Source organism: Canis lupus, chromosome 2 (genome assembly GCF_048164855.1).
Source record: "Canis lupus baileyi chromosome 2, mCanLup2.hap1, whole genome shotgun sequence".
Lineage (NCBI taxonomy): Eukaryota > Metazoa > Chordata > Mammalia > Carnivora > Canidae > Canis > Canis lupus.
Genome location: NC_132839.1, coordinates 25,296,624 through 25,315,865, shown reverse-complemented (window position 1 = coordinate 25,315,865; position 19,242 = coordinate 25,296,624). Strand labels below are relative to the sequence as shown.

Here is a 19,242-nt window from a genome sequence, read left to right as displayed (position 1 = left end):
CGGCGGCCGCGCCCCCGGCCCCTGGGCTGCGGGCACCGGAGGCTACCGGACTTCTGTCCTGAAGCTGCTAAACACTAACAGTTCGATTTTTTTTTCTTGCTTCTTGGGAGCGGTAGTAGGAGTTTTTGCCATGCAGCAGGGAGGAGGTAAAGATTTACTCCAAGCAAACTTTTTTTTTTTTTTTTTTTTTGGCAGAAAAATTACACAAGTTTCTTCTGTGGTCCATACATTGACTTTCTAAATACGTTTACGTCTGTTTAAAGACTGCTTTTAGGACCGTACGGGGTAGTCCCGTTCCAGACTGTCATAAGGGGGGTCTAGATGGCAGACGCTTGCCGCTTGACGGGACTGAGAGGGGCCCAAGGGGTGCAGGGGTGCAGGGGTGCAGGGGTGGGACTGCACCCCGGCCCGGGGCATCAGCAGCGCCAGCGCGGGTCTGGCCCCCGCAGGGAGCTCCGCACACGTGCACCAAATGACTGAGCCCGTAACCTGGGAGAACGGGGCGTAGTCTAGACGCTGCCGCTAAGAGCTGCATTTTAAACTCTCCCGCTTCTTCGCTTTACCTCAGAAGAACAGGGTTTTAAGGATCCCTGAGATCTCAAATTCTGAGATCTAATTGATATTCTTTCCCTTTCTTTTTGACTCCTTCTAAAAGCTGTGACCGGAAGTATTTTAAGTACTGCTGGTCAACTGTGCCAAGCCTGCCATGGAAGTACTCATGTGAAGTCCTAAAATAGGGTGCTGTGAGTTTAAGATAAAAATGGGAAGGCTTCAGTGGGAGCAACAAGGGGTTTTCTGAGATGGAATCGGTTTCCAGTTGGGAGAACATGTAACTTGGATGCAAGAGCATATCAAGCAGAAGGGCTGAGCTGACTTTTAGTGCGATCTCTCAGGAAAGAAAGGAATATTTCACAATTGTATGTGCTTGTCCAAGCTAATAAAGCAAAGGATTCCAATGGATTCCAAAGTGATTGAGCAATTACTTCCTCCAGCAGGAAGTCCACAGTCCTTAATCTTGTGGGTGGTGCAAAGAGGATAAGAACAAGACCATCAAAGGATTTATGTCAGAATGCAAACTTTTGGTTTTTTTCTAGTAGATAAATTAAAAGTTATTCCTAAACTGTACTTCCTGATTTTTTAAAAAATGAAATTTGACAAGAATCCCCTAAGATACATATGTTAACAGGTGTAGGTTTCCTCCAATTTGCGTACAAACTGGAAGAGAATGTCTCTGATATTCTAAGGTCCCTATGTCTGCATGCTTGTAAGTTTTGTTGCAAAGGACCTGAAAAAAGGTATTATTAATATTAAAAATATAGTCTTTGTTCTCTCTTTCCTCACCTTATTATTATGCATAAGTTTGATAATTGGTCACTAATTGAGCATCAGAGCCTTTGAGGACATAGAGATCCACCAAGGCTGTCTTCCAATAGTCATATAACCAAGCTCTTCTTTTCTACTGCAGTTTAAACAGTTTTGTTGCCTTTATTCGTGGACAGACATCGCTAGACACTGTATTTAAAATGGGATATTGCCCTGTGACTGAGCCCAACTTCTCAAGACACAGGGTTCTCTTGAGAAGACTCAGTGACTGTACTATAGTAGGTGATTATTTTACCACCCACCTAGAGAAAACAGGACTCACAAACGTTCATTGTTGGGGTGAGCTGCTCTAGTCTGAGAAAACATGCTGATTGTTGCATAGGTCTATACTTTCTTTACCAGAAAACAGAAGACGTGTACTCCCTCTGATTAGGAATCAGAACAAGAGGAAGTAGAGATAAATGTCTTGGTCAAGCTCCATTTCAATTAGTGAATTTTTGCCGTCTCCTCTAGTAGCCTAGATTCAGTAAATTGCAGCCACCTCTCCACCCCCACATAAATATACATTTATGCATTTATATTATATTTATATATATTCTCCCAGGGTTTTTGTTGTTGTTGTGTTTGTTTGTTTGTTTGTTTGTTTTCCCTTTGGCTCTGGTAGGTTCTTATCATTGAATGTGCCAAGGTGGTTGTATTTCAATGGTCCGTGCCAAGTGTCCTTGTTCAATGTTTGCCTCTTAATGTTTCCTGAAACTCCTCTGGATAGATCTATCATCTATTAAAGGGTATGAATGCACATCTGGGTTTAAACTTACCTCATTTCTGTACGTATATATATCCTACCTCATTCTTTTAAGAATTTTAAGAGGTGTTTTTCTATAAAAATGAGATTACAGAGCTTATAATAAACACATATATAATATGTAAGCAATAATTTTTTTTTATTATTAAGTCACTGAGTTGCTATTACCTGTGTGTGGTAGAGTGAACACTAGGCTTTGAATCAAAAAGCTTGATGTCAAAATCTATTAAATGTATATACAGTTATATACATCAAAAGGGTGAATACTGTGAGAAGGCTTTGGCAAATGGAAAACTGTATAAATAAGTGGTGTTAATATTATATCCATGGGACTCGTATTGATCTAATTCTATAATCTCAATAAAAACACTAGTACCTAAATCATGTATTTCCTACTAAATCTATAAAGTGAGTTAGGAGCATTTTGCCTTAAGACTTGTCTAATTTAACTGAATAGGAGACAGAATCCAGAAATAGACTAAAATAGACATGGAAATTCAGTGGCAAAGAAAGATTATTAAACAAATAATCTGGGGACAAGTGATTGGTCCACTCAGAATAGAGTCAACCTCTACCTTATTTCTTATCTTCAAATAAAGTTAAGATGATCAAATACAAGATGTAAAGATGACATTTGAAAAATAACAAGAGTGGACACCTGAGTGGCTCAGTCAGTTAAGCCTCCTACTCTTGGTTTCAGTTCAGGTCATGATCTGAGGCTCATGAGATCCAGCTCCATGGGGGGCTCTTCCCTGGGTATGGAGCCTACTTAAGAGTCTCTCTTTCCCTCTCCCTCTCCCTCTGTTCCTCCACCTCCGCACCCCCCCCCCCCCGCCAACCCTGCTTGTGGATGTTCTCTGTCACTCTCTAAAAAATTAAATTAAAAATAACTAGAGGATATTATAGAATTTTTAAAATAATAACATAGAAGTAGAGAAACCTGTTCTAAGCAAAAGATAAAATCCAGAAGCCATACTAGAAAAGACTGATAAATATGAGTAAATGATAATTAAATTATTTTACACAAAAAGAAGCAACACATTTGGAAAATATCTGCAACATATGAGAGACAAAGAGCTAATAACTCTTTTGATATAACAAGAGCTTTTATAAATAAATAAAAGACCCCAGTCTATCCAAAAATGTCAAATGTGATATATAGGCAGCTAACAGAACAAATATGTTTTTAATCATATGAGAAATTGCTCAGCCTCATTCATAATTAAAGAAATAGTAATTAAAAAGCAATGATGTATTGCACTATTACTGTTTTGTCATCTATCACAGCAGTTCATTTAAAAAAGTTTGATGAGAGTTTGTTTCAGCCAGGTTGTGGGGAAAGTGGATCTCTCACATACTACTGTGGCAAATATAAATGGGCTCATCTTTTTTACAAAATGATTTGGTAATAACTACCAGAAAAATTTTAAAATGCTTATACTCTTTGACCCAGCAAATCTCTTCTGGATATTGTCATATACATGCTGGTACAAGTGTCCCCCAAGACAAATGGACAAGATGCTCTTTGCAGCATTGTTTCTAATAGCAAAATCTGGAGCCAGCTTAAAGGCTTATCATAGGAAGTGGTGAAATAAAAGATGCTGCATTCATCTAATGGAGAACTATACAGTTGTTAAAAACAATGCAAAAAAACCTATATTAGCCGATTTGGAACATTTTCCGAAGTACAGTGTATTTTAAACAAAGAAAGGAATGTACCAGATAGTGTTTATAATATGCAACTTATTAGGTAAAAAAAAAAAAAATTGAGCATATTCATCCATTCATTCATTCATTCAGCAAACACTTACTGAGTATCCTGAGCATGAACAAAACATCATAGATTGCTCTTCTGGAACTTATATTATGGTGTGTAGAGAAAGACAATCCTTCACCCTCCCCCCCCAAATAAAATATGTAAAATGATATACACTATGATGAAAATAGAGCATGGTAAAGGGAATAGAGAGTGCAGTGTTTTAGAAAGAGTAATGAGGAAGAGGTTAGCCAGGCAGAGAAAAGAGCAGTACTAAAGGACAATGACGTGAAAAAGCTTAGCTCAGTCCCAGTTCAGGAATCTAGTCACAGATTAGTGATAAATTCACATGGCACAGTTACTCCTGTGAAGTAAATATATAAGATTACCTGTTTAAACCATGAAATTTCTCTCTGCGTTGCAGTGATTCTTCTGTGAGAAAGCACAAAGAGCAAAATGGTAGATAATACCAATAATGGAAGGTAGTTGAGGTGTCCTAGACAACTGGTTGTCTAGGGTAACGATTTTGAAGACTAGAAAACAAAATCGCTAATTCTGTGTCCTTAAGTCACCCTTTGCTCAGCAGATCTTCCCCAAGATTAGTCAAGGCAGCCCATCCTTGGCATGACGCTTACCGTCTTTGCAGACATTTCTCATGGATAGGTGTCCTGTTAACCTTGTCTCTTGTGTCTCCCAGGCAATTAAACAGCCTCAACCAACTGTGTCTTGATTGTTCGATGACTTTCTCCTCTTCTTATTGACTTCACTAGAGTGAAGGCTAAATATAGACACTGGCTTTCCTATCTCTCAGGTCTTTCTATGCAGACAAACTTGTTATCACTAGCAGATTATGCTTACAAGACTGACATGGAAGAGGAAAGAATATAAGTGGGGGTTAGAGTGGTGCTAAAAAAAAAAAAGGTTTTAGGAAGTTTCCTATTTAGTAAGGCCTAAATGCAGAAGGTAGATAGTATGCCTTGACAAACATGAACGTGAACATAGCCTTAAGAGAATTGAAGAAATGGAATGAGTGCCCCCAGACTCCAAGGAAGAGTCCACAGAAATGTAATTCTAAGGTAGTTAAGATCAATAAAAGCACTCTGAGATATTTACTAAAGAAATAAATGACCATTGTTTAAATCAAGTGTTGCAAACTCAGGTTCCCTACAGGGAACAGTCAAGGAGTAGCAATGGATGAGAAGCCCAGTGGGGCCAGTGATGACCTTGAGCACACGGAGCCAAGGTGAGAGCCTGCTCCTTGCCTAGTGCTGATGACTGGCCAGCAAGAATATGGATGTAGACTTGTTTGATCTGATATTTTTTAAAGATTTATTTATTTATGATAGAGAGAGAGAGAGAGAGGGAAAGACACAGGAGGAAGGAGAAGCAGGCTCCATGCCAGGAGCCCGATGTGGGACTCGACCCGAGGACTCCAGGATCACGCTCTGGACCAAAGGCAGGCACCAAACCGCTAAGCCACCCAGGGTTTTTCAAAGTGATCTGAGGCTTATGACAACTCCAATTTTTAAATGTTGGGAATTTATTCAAATATACTTATGTAAATATATTTAAAACATGATTGATCTCTCCCTTGTATTTTTAATGCACTGGATTCCTTCCCTAGCCTTGTCTTGAGGCAGTTTTAAGGCAAGTGATGAATATATTCGTGATGTAGATGAAAGACCATTTTCCTCCCTCTCTTAAAAAAAAAAGAAAAAAAAGGAAAGACACTTTTATAAGAATGAGCAAGGCAGAAAAAGTTAGACTTTGAGTATCAGTCTTAGATCGGAAATTAGGATGCAGAAGACCCATTCCTGGGTCAAGGTCTCTGATTTTATTATGAGATCCAACACTCCAAATACTGATAAACATCAGATATCATTGTGACATGATGAATAGTCAACTGTACCGTTTTAAATGTATTTCAGGTGTAATTAGCTTACTTGCCCATATTCAAGAGGTTGGCACTTTGCTCTAAAGTGCCATTTCTTAGAATAAGAAATGGAGGCAGTGATCCTGCATTTGGTCTGTAAACCTTCCACAAGGGTCTACTCTGAAGCTGACCCTGTGGAAATATTACAGGAATTATTAAATTGAATGTGATATTAGGTCCGTTCTACAGAGCCTACTGTTCTACAGAGGGGATAAAACATGTTTACAAGTAATGACTCAAAGCACCTAGCAAAAGTTATAGGGGATTGTCTTATAAGCATAAACTTACCCATTGCTTCTATAGTGGTAACCCAAGTGATAACTTTCAAATCCAAGAGCTTCAAATACTTTTCTTTTTACTATTAGTGATATGAAAGCAGGAAGAGAACATCTGTAAAAAATCCTGAATTAGCTAGTAATTTTATTGAATACTGAATACACTGTGTATTCTTGAGCTATATTTCATATGCATTATTTTATCAATCCTCACATTCAACAGTTAAGTACTACTTTTCACAATAAAGAAGCTAGTGAAAATGAGAGAGCTAGTAATTTACCCGAAATCACAGAGTATTAGTAGAGGATTCAGAACTTAAATTCAAGTTGAGACCGGACTTAACATTATGCTTAGAAAATAAAAGTTTCTTGAAGAAAAGAAAAAAAAAAAACTGAGGACAATTTTTTCTCTAATTATGATAGGACATTATTGTTTATAAGTATATTTATAAAAAGGTTTCTTAGATTCAGTTAATACTGAAAGAATGCATTTTCTTTAATAGATTTTTTTTAAATTTTTTATTTATTTATGATAGTCACAGAGAGAGAGAGGCAGAGACACAGGCAGAGGGAGAAGCAGGCTCCATACACTGGGAGCCCGACGTGGGATTCGATCCCGGGTCTCCAGGATCGCGCCCTGGGCCAAAGGCAGGCGCCAAACCGCTGCACCACCCAGGGATCCCTCTTTAATAGATTTTTTTATGATACAACCTGAAATTTCACCTTGGCAACTTTAAACTACATAATATGTGGAATTGAGATCTTTAATTTTTTTCTGAAATACTGTAATAACATTGAAATATAGGTGTATACTTCCTAGTTGCTGTAGTATTTGTAAGAAATACAGAAATGGGGCACCTGGGTGGCTCAGTCAGTTAAGCGTCTGCCTTTGGCTCAGATCATGATCCCAGGGCTCTGGGATCGAGCCCCACGTGGGGCTTCCTGCTCAGCAGGGAATCTGCTTCTTCCTTTCCCCCTCCCCCTGGCTCTCTCTCTCTCTCTCTCTCTCTCTCTGTCTCTTTAAAAATAAATAAATAGAATCTAAAAAAAAGAAGGAATGTAAAAACCAAAATTTCTAGTTTGTGTTTAATAGTGTCTACTATATATCCCAGTAATGGTATGATGAATAATAAACTTAATTTTCAAGGTTAATCTGTATCAAGGATTATCAACTGTGTGCTTTTTCATTGTGAGTTGTCAATGGCTTAGAGATGGAAAATAGATACATAATTTATTAAGTTTAAAAGATGCTCTTTAGGATTTTGTTGTAGAGAACTTCTAACACTTATTCCAAGATAAATAAAATAAAAGCAATCAAATGGAGAAGATCATGGAAAAAAAGAGTAATGTCATAATAATGAAATCAAACTTGAACCCAAACTGGACTTGATTCTTATAGCATTTCCTTCTTTTCAATCTAGATTTCCTAAATCATCCAGAATTTATATACTTTCTAAGGAAGATATTAGGAAGTTATTTAGTACACCATTTCAAATGTGTCCGTACCTTCAGCTGCAAGTAACAAGAATCCCTCATTTTATTGGGTATAAATAACAAATTTATATTGGGTTTATTATTTCATAGAAAAAGTTCAGATGTACAGCCTACTCCAGGCTGAATGGTTGAGGGCTTAAGCCCCAGCTCTCCTGATTCTTTCTTAACCTCATCCCCAGAAGCTATCTTACACACTCATGGATGCAAGATGACATAACAGTAGGAGAAAAAATACCCTATTGTGTCAATGAAGAAAAGCAACCATCTCTTCCTTTCTTTCTATTTAATGAATGTACCTTTCCCAGGAGCATCCCCTCCACCTACCTCCACCTCCACCTCCACCATCCCCTCCACCTCCACCTTTCCCAGGAGCATCCCCACCACCACCTCCTCCCCTCACATCTCATCAGTTAAAACTGCATCATCTACTCATCCAAAACCAATCATTGGCTAGAGGAATGGGAGAGTGTGACTGACTTAGGATAATCAGGATCATTCCCTTGGGCTGGGTTTGACTTAGGCTCCTCTAAAGGGTATGGCTGGGTGAAGGAGGGTAGACAGGAGAATGGAATCACAGTTTGGTTAGAAGGGAGAAAGAGGAATGGTTACCAGATAGCCAACCAACAATGGCTGTTACAGAATAGTTCTAAATGTAACTGAGAAGGGAACAAGCATGGGGATCAAATAATCTGCAGTTCTTCTGAGATTGGCTCTTTGCTTTCCAGATGGTCCCCGACACTGGTACTTATCCGCCTTATAATTACAGCTTCGTAGAAACTCGAGCTGGAAGGGACCATTCTGAGACCCAGACTGTTAAATGTCTTCCCCAAAGGCACACAATAAATTAATGGCAAAGCCAGGGCAGGGTTTCTTGACTCTCAGAACAGAGTGTTTTCTTTCTTTTTTCACCCTTCAGACCTTAGAACTGTTGGAACTGCTTTAAGACTCATGGCAAGCACTGGTCTTTTTGTAATTAACAGCTCCTTATAATACATCTGTTTTGTTTGTTCAGCCTCCTAGAAACTAAATTGAGTCTGTGCTTTAAAAAGCCTGCTGAAGCCCTTATTCCCTATTTTGATACCAAATGCGGGAACCACCACCATGTTCCTTCACCTCACATTAGATATGATTCCCCTTCTTTCAACATCTCTCCCTATTGTTCCTTCATCTTCTTGTACCCTGTGACCAGCTTCCTGTTTCTAAATTGACACTGTGGTCACCCTTCCCTCTTTGTGCCAGTTCCTAGCCACTAGTTCCTTGGCTGTGGTTAATTGTTCTTTCTATAGCCTACCCAGTCGTGGCCACCCCACACATCCATATTGTTATATGTTCCCAAAGTGGGTTCTGGGATTATTTTAGTAGCTACTACACTGAGTGAGAGTCAAACTAATAATTAAAGTGTCAGGATGACTTTTCCTATTACAAATTCTCTCTTGTTTTTACAATCTAAGAGGAGCTAGTCTTTGTACTCTTATTACATACGCTGCACAAATAGCATATGATCTCTGGCCCACCACAAACCTGAATGCTTATGATTTTCTTTGTGTTTTTCTTCATTTCTAGGACAAGATGTTGATAAATATAAAGAGCATCTTATGGATGTGCTCTACCTTAATAGCAGCCCATGCGCTACATAAAGGTGAGTGTGATAATTTCTTTGGTGCTTAGTGAAATAAAAATTTAAGTATCAGGGCATGGAATGGCAATATGGTGTCACTAAAATAATTTTTTATCTGTTCATTGTCTTATAGTGCTGAACACTTTCAGCTAAAATATTTTTTATTTAATAAATGGTTTTCAATCAATCAATCAAAATGAAATAATGAACAGGATGCTAAAGAGGCAAGTAGGTTTTCAGTAAATTCCCCGATTACTTTCAGGCTGCAAAAAGGCTCATATATGGCACTGGGCATTTATTTAAAATCCATCTTCTTCAATATACTCAAGGACTTTCCTGTAAAGAAAAGAAAGCCTATCAAACCCTCAGGAGGCTAGAGTACAAGAAGAGTCAAAAAGACAAAGAACAGGCTAAGAGCCAAGTTTTTACCCACACCTATATTTCTTTGCTTTGCTTTGCTTCACTTTTCTCAAAGTAACTGGGTAAGTGCACATGCACGGTTCTTTCTCAGCTTTAAATTATATATCTGCCTAATGAAGGTTCTATAATTCCAAATTCCTGGACCATATTCCATGAGGTAAGATACTGCCCTGAATTTCAATGATCTGTTCCTCTCTAGACTCAGCCTCCACTTCTTTCTCACCCTTACTCTATACTTCAGACTTTCTGAACTAATTTGCAATTCCACACATAGACTTCAATATTCCTTGGTTTTCTACTTGTAATTCCTGCTTGGCAGTCCCTTCTCCTGTTCTCTACAGTTCCTCTTTAATTCACTCTTGAAGACGCAAAACTTAAGTATCATTTCATTTATCCATCCATTCCCCTATCCATTCATTTATCTACTCACTAACAATATTGTTTGAGTACCTTCTATATGTCAGGTTACATTATGGGTGCCCAGGGATATACCAGTGGACAAGCCATACATTGTCCTAGATTTCATTAAACTCAATCTCCTACTTACATGATGCAAGCAATAAACTAGTAAACTAACAGTCCAAGTACTTTCAGGTTGATGAAAATAAAACTGAGTGATATAATAAAGAATGGCCCAGGTCAGGGGAAGGTGGGAAGACCTCTTTGAATAAGTAACATTTAAACCAAGATGTGAATGACCAAGATGGCTGTCAGAGTTTAGACTCCACCAATCTGTGAACAGCCCAGGTGGTGTCTTCTTCATTGTTTTCAGGAAGTAAAGTGAAGGTCACAGACAGGGAAGGATAATATCCTCCAGTGACAACAGAGAACACAGAAGGGAAATATGGAAAATGGAGTTGGTTTAGATGGGTAGTAACAGAAGGGGAATAATAGAGAGAAGAGTGGGAGAACCTTGAGGGACTCTTAAAACAGATTTCAGACTTTCTGCTTAAAAGAACTCACACAAACAATAGGGGGGAAAAAAACACAATATAGCTCCTTGGCAGTATTTTAAAATAGTAATAGTAGGTAGTGATACTGAATAATTTCTCCATGTCAGGCCTTCTTCTGAATATTTTGCCTAATTTATTGAATCTCAACTCTTCAATGAGACAGATGCGATGCTTCTCTTCTCCCTATTTGGCAGATGAGGAAAGTGTACCATTAAAAGCTTTGGAGGCATAGCTATAGAAGATTAGTCATGGAGGCTGGAGTTGAACCCAGGCAGTCAGGCTCCATAGTCCATGCTCTTAACCACTGTATGATACTTTATGCCAAGAATCAAGTTCTTTGTAAATCTGTGATCATGATTAAGAGATGTAATTGGTTGGGGGCTGATTTCAGAAGAGCTTAAGTTTTTCATATGATGGGTAAAAATTGAAATATAAGATTCATATAAATCAGATTTGCCAAGTTCATAGTGGGATACACTGCAGTAACTTGTTATGAGTCAACACAAGTATTTTCATCTTAAGCCTTTTTCTGTTTATTCCTAGGCACTCAAAAGATCAATAACTAGTAACATTAATGAATACCTTGTCCCCTGGTTATTGGCTTTATTTTAATGCATGAAGAGCTCTGCATTTTAACAATACCTATTATATTGATTATCTAGTGTTGACTTGGTTGTTTGGATATTCCTCTAATATAAGTGAATGAGTGATGCACAGTTATGAGTAAATGAATGAACAAGAGAGTGATAATTTATCATGTGAGAGAGTAATAAATTCCCATATTCTCAATCTGACATTTATTTGTCCAAGGGATGTGTATGTGTGTGTGTGTGTGTTTGGTCAAATTGTGTAGATGGAATTTACATCATTCTCCACACAATTTAGTGACAGAGAATGAAAGATAATTGATTATTCAGAGTTTTATCCCTTACTCTACTCATTTTGACCGCAAACTATCCAGTGGAAACAGTGAACTTTTTGTTAACATTCATTTTTATTACTTGCATTGTTCACAATTGCAGACTAGTTCTTGCAGGTAGCATTTTTTAAAAAACATGCATGATCTATAAACATTATCTTCTGAACTACTAAATTTCTTCCTTAAAATATTTAGATTCAGTGAACTTAGTTCTTGTGACCCATGCATTAAGACTCAAGATTTTATACACAAAAGACTTGACCACACAGCTTCTTATTAATCCTGTTGTTAAGACTGAATTCTACATGAATATATATTTATATCCAACCGAAGCTTTTAATTTTCTTGTATCTATAAACATCTAGCACAATAAATAACCCTTGGGAAATTTGCCTTTTGACATCATTTTGTTCCAATATATTTTTTTCATAACAGCACAGTTATTGAGCAATGCTCTGAGTTTCAAAAGCCACCCAACTGGATAGATTGGACTGAATCTTGTTTCTGCCTTTACACATCTAAAATTATGAAAAGAATTATAATTTAGTAATACATATTATGGGATTGGACGTTAGTTTATCTTAAGCTCATTTTTAAGGAGATGATAAAGAATCTCATCATTTTTATCATAATTGAGGTTGATGGTAAAGCTGTTTATGCTGCATTAAAAGAGCAATACTTTGTTCATGGTGCAGTTAATCATCTAAATAATTCTCCAGGAAGGAAGAAGAGATTTCCTAGGACATATGATAAATGTAAATTAGGAGAATTTAGATCACAGAATTCTCACCCCTTCCCTTCTCAGAACCCCTATTCTTGGCAAACAAAACAAAACAAAACAAACTTTGTTTTCATTTCCCTAATGGGGCCCAAATTAAAGGATTATGAATCAGGTAGGGAGCACCCTGTGGAGTTTATAGATTTATTTAAAAGATCATGAAATTACTAACAGCTGTCAGTGTAGATAGCAATTAAAGAAATAGGATGGGATAGAAATAGAATGGGTCTAGACTTTGCAAAGGAACTAGGGACAGGGGAAGAAACCAATAAATACCAAAGCTGAAAGATGCCTTGATTAGTTTTGAGGAGACATGCCTTCTCACCCAGGTCTGTCACCAGGCAGCTGGGAGGTTGAATGTCACTTCCTCTCAGGGGAGAATCCTTAGTAAGGGATTGGACTAGCTTCACTCTGAGGGTCAGCTTTATGTAAGAGAATCTATTTTGTAAGCCAAGGATTAAACAGAATGGAATTGTTCCCTTGATATTATACTCCAAGAAGAGGATGATCTTAATAACTTAGTGCAGTTAATAGTATACTTTATTTTATTTTTATTTAATTTTAAGTGCCTTCAATCCTGTTTTGGGACAGGTTATATATAGATTAGTAAGATGATAAACAAGTGCATGACAGCAATAACCATAATAAATGAGAAATATGTAAGAGATTTCTGTCAGAAATACTATATATACAATACTGTATTGATTATTTTAGATTTATTTGTATCATATGAAAGGTTTTATAGACCAGTCTTTTTGAAGTTAAATATCAGTCTTTAACAATAGAGATGATTTTTTTCTTAAACTCCACAGTATCTCCTTATCGTCCTGCAATTTTCAAAATAACTTATAGCCCACTGAATCCTCAGTGCATGTTGACAGCTAAATAATTTCCAATGAATGGCTATATTCAGATGTGTGTTACCGATACCTTGACTACTAATACACTAATTGTTAGACACACATCACTTTAATTAGGAATTATTATTTCACTCCATCTGCAGGCTACTATTGTTCATCATATTTTCATGAAGATTGCTTATGTGTCAACATAATTTCTATTGTTTTGGGGTTGTTTTTAAAGATTTTATTTATTTATTCATGAGAGACACACAGAGAGAGGGACAGAGACACAGGCAAAGGGAGAAGCAGGCTCCCTGGAGGGACCCCAACGTGGGACTCGATCCCAGGACTCCAGGCTCATGCCCTGGGCCACAGGCAGATGCTCAACAGCTGAGCCACCCAGGCATCCCCGTAATTTCTATTGTTATTGCCAACACATTATCTAGCCAATTAGCAGGAACTGGAAAATGGGGAGGAAAGAAGAGAAAGAGGGATGGATTCCTGTAAAAAACCATTTCTTTTACATGTGATAGTGTTAAATTGCAGTCGAGGTGTTCATTCTCATTAAAAGTTTAGGGCTTAGACAGAAGGACATTGTTCAGATTAATACTTCAGGTGGGTTAGGTGAACAGACCAAAATTCCACCCCCCAGGATACAACTGAGGGTCAGTGTTTCACTGCAAAGTGTTTGCAGCTGGGTTTGTCATTATGATGAAAGCCTTTGGTTCAAACACTGAACCAAATGAAGGTTCTTCAACTGTTAGACTTCCTCCTGCTTCAGTCTACTGAGGTACTTTTTAAAATTTTCACTTCCTGTTTGCATTTTATTTTCATTTGCTCTAAGGTAATATGGCAGTTATCTTAAATGATTTTCCTCTCCTGACCCCATAGATGTAAATTTGTCCTTCAACTGCTCTTCCTAACATTGGTCCAGTCTTTCAAATCTGCATTACTGATTCTAGTCTCCTTTTGCCCTTGATCGCTTGCCTCCCTATATATGCCTTATTCTATCGCTTGTTTTTTTCTGTTGAACACTAAGTTACAAATACTTCAAAGTAAATGCCATATTTTTAGTACATAAAAATTGACCATTATCAATCCCTGTCTTCATTGTAAAACGTTCGTAAAATCGTATACTATTCTTGGGACATCTGGGTGGCTCAGCGGTTGAGTGTCTGATTCTAGCCCAGAGTGTGATTCCGGATTCTCGGGATCAAGTCCCACATTGGGCTCCCTGCATGGAGCCCTCTTCTCCCTCTACCTGTGTCTCTGCCTCTCTCTGTGTGTGTCTCTCATGAATGAATAAATAAAATATTTTTTAAAAATTGTGTACTATTCTTTGTATATATAATCATTCTAATTATCTCATATATTGAAGATGCAACCAAAGGAAGGTAAGGTTTCTGATCCATTCACTTATTGAATAGACTCAGTTGAGGTTAAGGACTGATAATTTGGTATTTTTTCTTTCTTCTAGCCAAAGTGGAAAAAAGCCCACCTGTTAAGGGCTCCCTGTCTGGAAAAGTCAACCTACCTTGCCATTTTTCCACTATGCCTACCTTACCGCCCAGTTACAACACCTCCAGCGAATTTCTCAGAATCAAATGGTCTAAGATTGAATTGGACAAGAATGGAAAGGATTTGAAGGAGACTACCGTCCTTGTAGCCCAAAATGGGAATGTCAAGATTGGTCAGGGCTATCAAGGAAGGGTGTCCGTGCCTACACATGCTGAGGTGGTGGGTGATGCCTCCCTCACCATGGTCAAACTGCGTGCCAGTGACGCGGGCCAGTACCGCTGCGACGTCATGTACGGGATTGAAGACACACAAGACACGGTATCGTTGGCGGTGGACGGTAAGGCTTTCCAAACTGTGACAGTAGTGTAACATGACGCCTGGTCCAGAAGTGTTGTGAAACAGCACCCGAAGTAACTGTAGTTCACACTTAGACAAGTGCAAGAAACAGTCGTTTCAACAGTTGGTGCCTTTCACCAGACATGAGCTGTTATTTCTTCAAGGGTCAAGGAAGGTGACCTTTTGGCACAGCAATGTCACTGATTCAATACAGTGAAGTGCAGTATCATGGAAATGATGACTACCTCAAGCCATGAGAAATAGTTCAGGAATTATTACTTCATTATTGAGACCTGTCAGTGATCATTTTTGATACCATGAAGGCTGATCGACAGTTTAATATTTACAGTGTGTGTGTATGCACATATACACACACACACACCCTTTTCTTCTTTTTTTCTCACTGTCCTAGCGTGATTATAAAAATCTTTGAGTTTGTTTTTTAAGAAATATAAATTGGAGAATTAAGGTGCCTAACAAGTATCATGGTGCGTATCACAGTGCCTTAGAAAGGCCAGGACTTGATAAACATTCGAATTGGATCAAAATAAAACTCAGTGAAAATTTTTTTAAAGGTCAATACACTAGCTGTTATATATTAAGTCTTGCGATGAGGCATTTTCATTTTAGCCCTCTTTCAGTGGTGGTTTATGTGTCATTTGAATTTAAGTTAGGAAACAAAGCAAAGAAAAATCGCTTTAATTGGGTACACACATAATACCATAGCTCTTGGAAACAGAATATTTTGGCAAGTTATTAAGCACAATTCTAATACCCAGACATGATGAAACAGATTTTTCTTCCATCCCTCCATTCCCTATAAAATATTTACCTTTCAGAAATATATACAAAGGGTTTTATTAAAACTTTCTTGTGTAGCCAAAAGGAAATACTTTGAATTTCAGATGCAATGAATTAATTTTCTGTACATCCTTTTATGTTCAGATTCTGTTACTCTCTCCTACCAATCTGTTTTTATGTTGTCCATGCATTCACTAAGTAACCTGGGCTTTTCATTCTTTTAGCGTTTTTTATTATTTATCTTAGCCTAGGATTGTTTTGCTCTACTGATGTTCTCCTATTTCTCTTTGTGTGTGTGTGTTTCTATGTGTGTGTGTTATATTTATATCTTGTATAAGCATATAGATTATTAATGAATTATAAATAAATATATATATAGTAGTGGTAGGTACTCACTATGTATAAATTTATATTTATGTTTTTAAAATCCCAAAAGGAGTTTAACAACTTCTTACTATTTTCATCGTTAAAGAATTAGCAGTGGATTTGCCCCTTGCCCCTCTGAAACAATGAAAATCCTCTACTTAATCTCCTTAGCCCCATGAGGTCTTCAAATTATCCCAACAATTGCAGATACTTACACCCGCTGATACGCCCTGCCCTGCTCTTGGAGGCCCTCTTATGCCCCCTTACTGCCAGTCTTCAGTGCACAGGGAAGATTTTTAATTACCAAGAGGACCATTTGAAGCTTTGATCGACATAAGACTAATTTAAAACCATTCAAATTCTTGCTAATCCTTAGAGATCATCATAAACTACCTCATACTTACCAGATAGCACGATATATACTTCCTGACAGTTTTAACGTAGTTCTGTAGAGGTACAAATTTTCTGAAAGGCGTTCGATGAATTTTCCATTGCAATATCAGAAATGGGAAAGTTAATGTTAATTATCAGTACATCTACTTGGTGCCTGTGCTGGTCTTCTTGTGTTGACACTTTTCAGAAGTGCTCATCTACAACATGGCTAGCCTGACCCCTGTAGTTATTTTATTAGCATATACCTGTCTTTGGGAGGAGATAATGGGCATGTGGAAGACAGTCTCGTCTGGCTGTGGGATATAGATTGTCGTCAACCTCATGGAATTATTAAGAATAAAATGAGAGTGGGAGGTATCTTGGAAACCAAAGTTCATTCTGGATAACAACAACAACAACAAAAAAGTGGTCATAGACAATCTTTTTTTTTTTTAAATTTGTTTGTTTATGAGAGACAGAATGCATGCAAGTGAGGGGAGAGACGGAGGGAGAAGGAGAGAAGCCCAAGCACTAAGCATGGAACCCGGAGTGGGACTCCATCTCACCATCCTGGGATTATGACCTGACCCCAAATCAAGAGTCAGAATCCTAACCCAGGTGCCCTTGTGATAAGACTCTTTTTATTTATTTATTTATTTATTTATTTATTTATTTATTTATTTATTTATTTTTTAAGACTCTTAATAAAATCTTAATGCAGGATGCCTGGGTGGCTCAGCGGTTGAGCATCTGCCTTTGGCTCAGGGTGTGATCCTGGAGTCCCGGGATCGAGTCCCACATCAGGCTCCCTGCATGGAGCCTGCTTCTCTCTCTGCCTATGTCTCTGCCTGTCTCTCATGAATAAATAAATAAAATCTTAAAGAAAAAAAAAATCTCAATCATAAGACCCAGTTGCCCCAATTTCTATTTCTTAGGGACTTCCCAGGCACTTTACCTTGACTTATTTTGTAGTGTTATAAAAATGAGTCATCATGTTTTCTCCAATTAAAAATGGAGGTGCTCTTGTTGAAGTTGGGGGAGGGGACCAACCCCCCTACCATCCTTCCCTCAGCCCATTGACAATTCCCTGAACCACAGAGCACAGTTCAAGAACCACTAGATTATGCAAATCCTAACATACAGTAAAGTGGAATTTGAGACAAGTGCCAAGATGCCTAGCTTCAACTCAGGAGAGTCTCGGGAACTTTATTTCAGGCCTTCTTCAGGACAAAAATTGATGGTATATTTTATCTGTCTTAGTGAAAGCCCTCAGTTATGCTAGTCAGACGGTGAATAAGTAACTACTAGCCTATCCAACATTTTTAAAGCCTTTACATAATTTGACTTTCATATCAGATAACATAAGCAACATTTGTTACACTTTATGGTGGAGGGAGATTAACAAATTAGGGATTGGAACAAGCCTTCTCACTCATACATAGGCCATTGTCTTTTCCATCTTTTCCATTGTTTTTGGAAGTAGATATCTTCATGTTTTATGTTTGGAGGAAGTGGCATAGGTGAATGTTCCATGTACTTCTATTGAGTCAGCCTCGGGGTGACTCAATAGAAGGTGAGTCACCTCAATAGGTGCCCATGAAGTAGGGCAAATTGATCTTGTGGCTGTCTTAACTCTTTGTGTCTCCTGCAGCACCGACTCCCTTTAGTTGTCCAGTGTTCTCATGGTAGTGTGAATACTACCTGTGATCAGAACAGCTGTCCACCACTTGGGATTTAATGGCTTAAGTCTTTTTCTTAGATTGTTTTCATGAGAACAGAAAATTCCTGGCTAGAAAACTTTCTAATGGAACAGAATGGGACACCTGGGTGAACGGCTTTTCTGGGGCTCCTCACATCCCCATAATTTTGTGTAATGCTTCATCAAGTGAAAATTAAGAATCACCATGGTGTTACTACCATGTGAGCGATTAATTTGATATATTGCTCCATAGGAAACTTTGCAAAGTATGGTGGGATATTTGAACATGCCCATGATTGTTCACTGCTCTTTGCAGGGGTTGTGTTTCACTACAGAGCGGCAACCAGCAGGTATACACTGAATTTTGAGGCTGCACAGAAGGCTTGTTTGGATATTGGAGCAGTCATAGCAACCCCAGAGCAGCTCTATGCTGCCTACGAAGATGGATTTGAGCAGTGTGATGCAGGCTGGCTGTCTGATCAGACCGTCAGGTGAGAGGTCTGGGGGCCACAGGCTGTCAATTTATTAATTTGAGAGTAAGAATAAAGTGCTACTTAATAGTCCTTTATTTCCCCAGATATCCCATCCGGGCTCCCCGAGTAGGCTGTTACGGAGATATGATGGGGAAGGAAGGAGTCAGGACCTACGGATTCCGTTCGCCTCATGAGACTTACGACGTGTACTGCTACGTGGACCACCTGGATGGTACGATGTTTACATTTCTCAAGCTTCATTCGAACTAAGAAAATTGAAGAAAGACTGGAAACACGTAGGAGTTGAGCAAGTTTTCATGCTTGTTTGGATTCCAGACAAGAGCATTTAGTCTAAATGACCGTATGATTGTGGTGAAATAAGCTTAAATTAAAGTGGAAAGAGAAGGAGGAGTGTGCAAATGGTTATGCAGGTTAGAAATGTCTTCAGTTAATGGCAGGTTTTCTCTCAGGCATGCTGCTGTTGGACTGTTTCCAATACGCTTTTAGAGCATTAAGAATAGAAAGCTGTAAGGGTGGTACCTATTCTTGTGAGAACTTCAG

At 38.3% G+C, this 19,242-nt stretch overlaps 1 protein-coding gene across 5 annotated transcripts in view; it reads left to right on the top strand.

Moving 5' to 3' along the window:
• VCAN (versican) overlaps positions 1–19,242 on the top strand; it is a 112,129-nt gene that overhangs the window by 4,069 nt on the left and 88,818 nt on the right. For all 5 annotated transcript variants that reach the window (XM_072792999.1, XM_072793027.1, XM_072793008.1 and 2 more), the window contains exons 2-5: positions 9,150–9,225; positions 14,594–14,971; positions 18,525–18,699; positions 18,786–18,913. In XM_072792999.1, coding sequence (XP_072649100.1) covers positions 9,156–9,225; positions 14,594–14,971; positions 18,525–18,699; positions 18,786–18,913 — 751 coding nt within the window. In that variant the 5' untranslated portion in view covers positions 9,150–9,155. The remainder of the gene's footprint in view (positions 1–9,149; positions 9,226–14,593; positions 14,972–18,524; positions 18,700–18,785; positions 18,914–19,242) is intronic.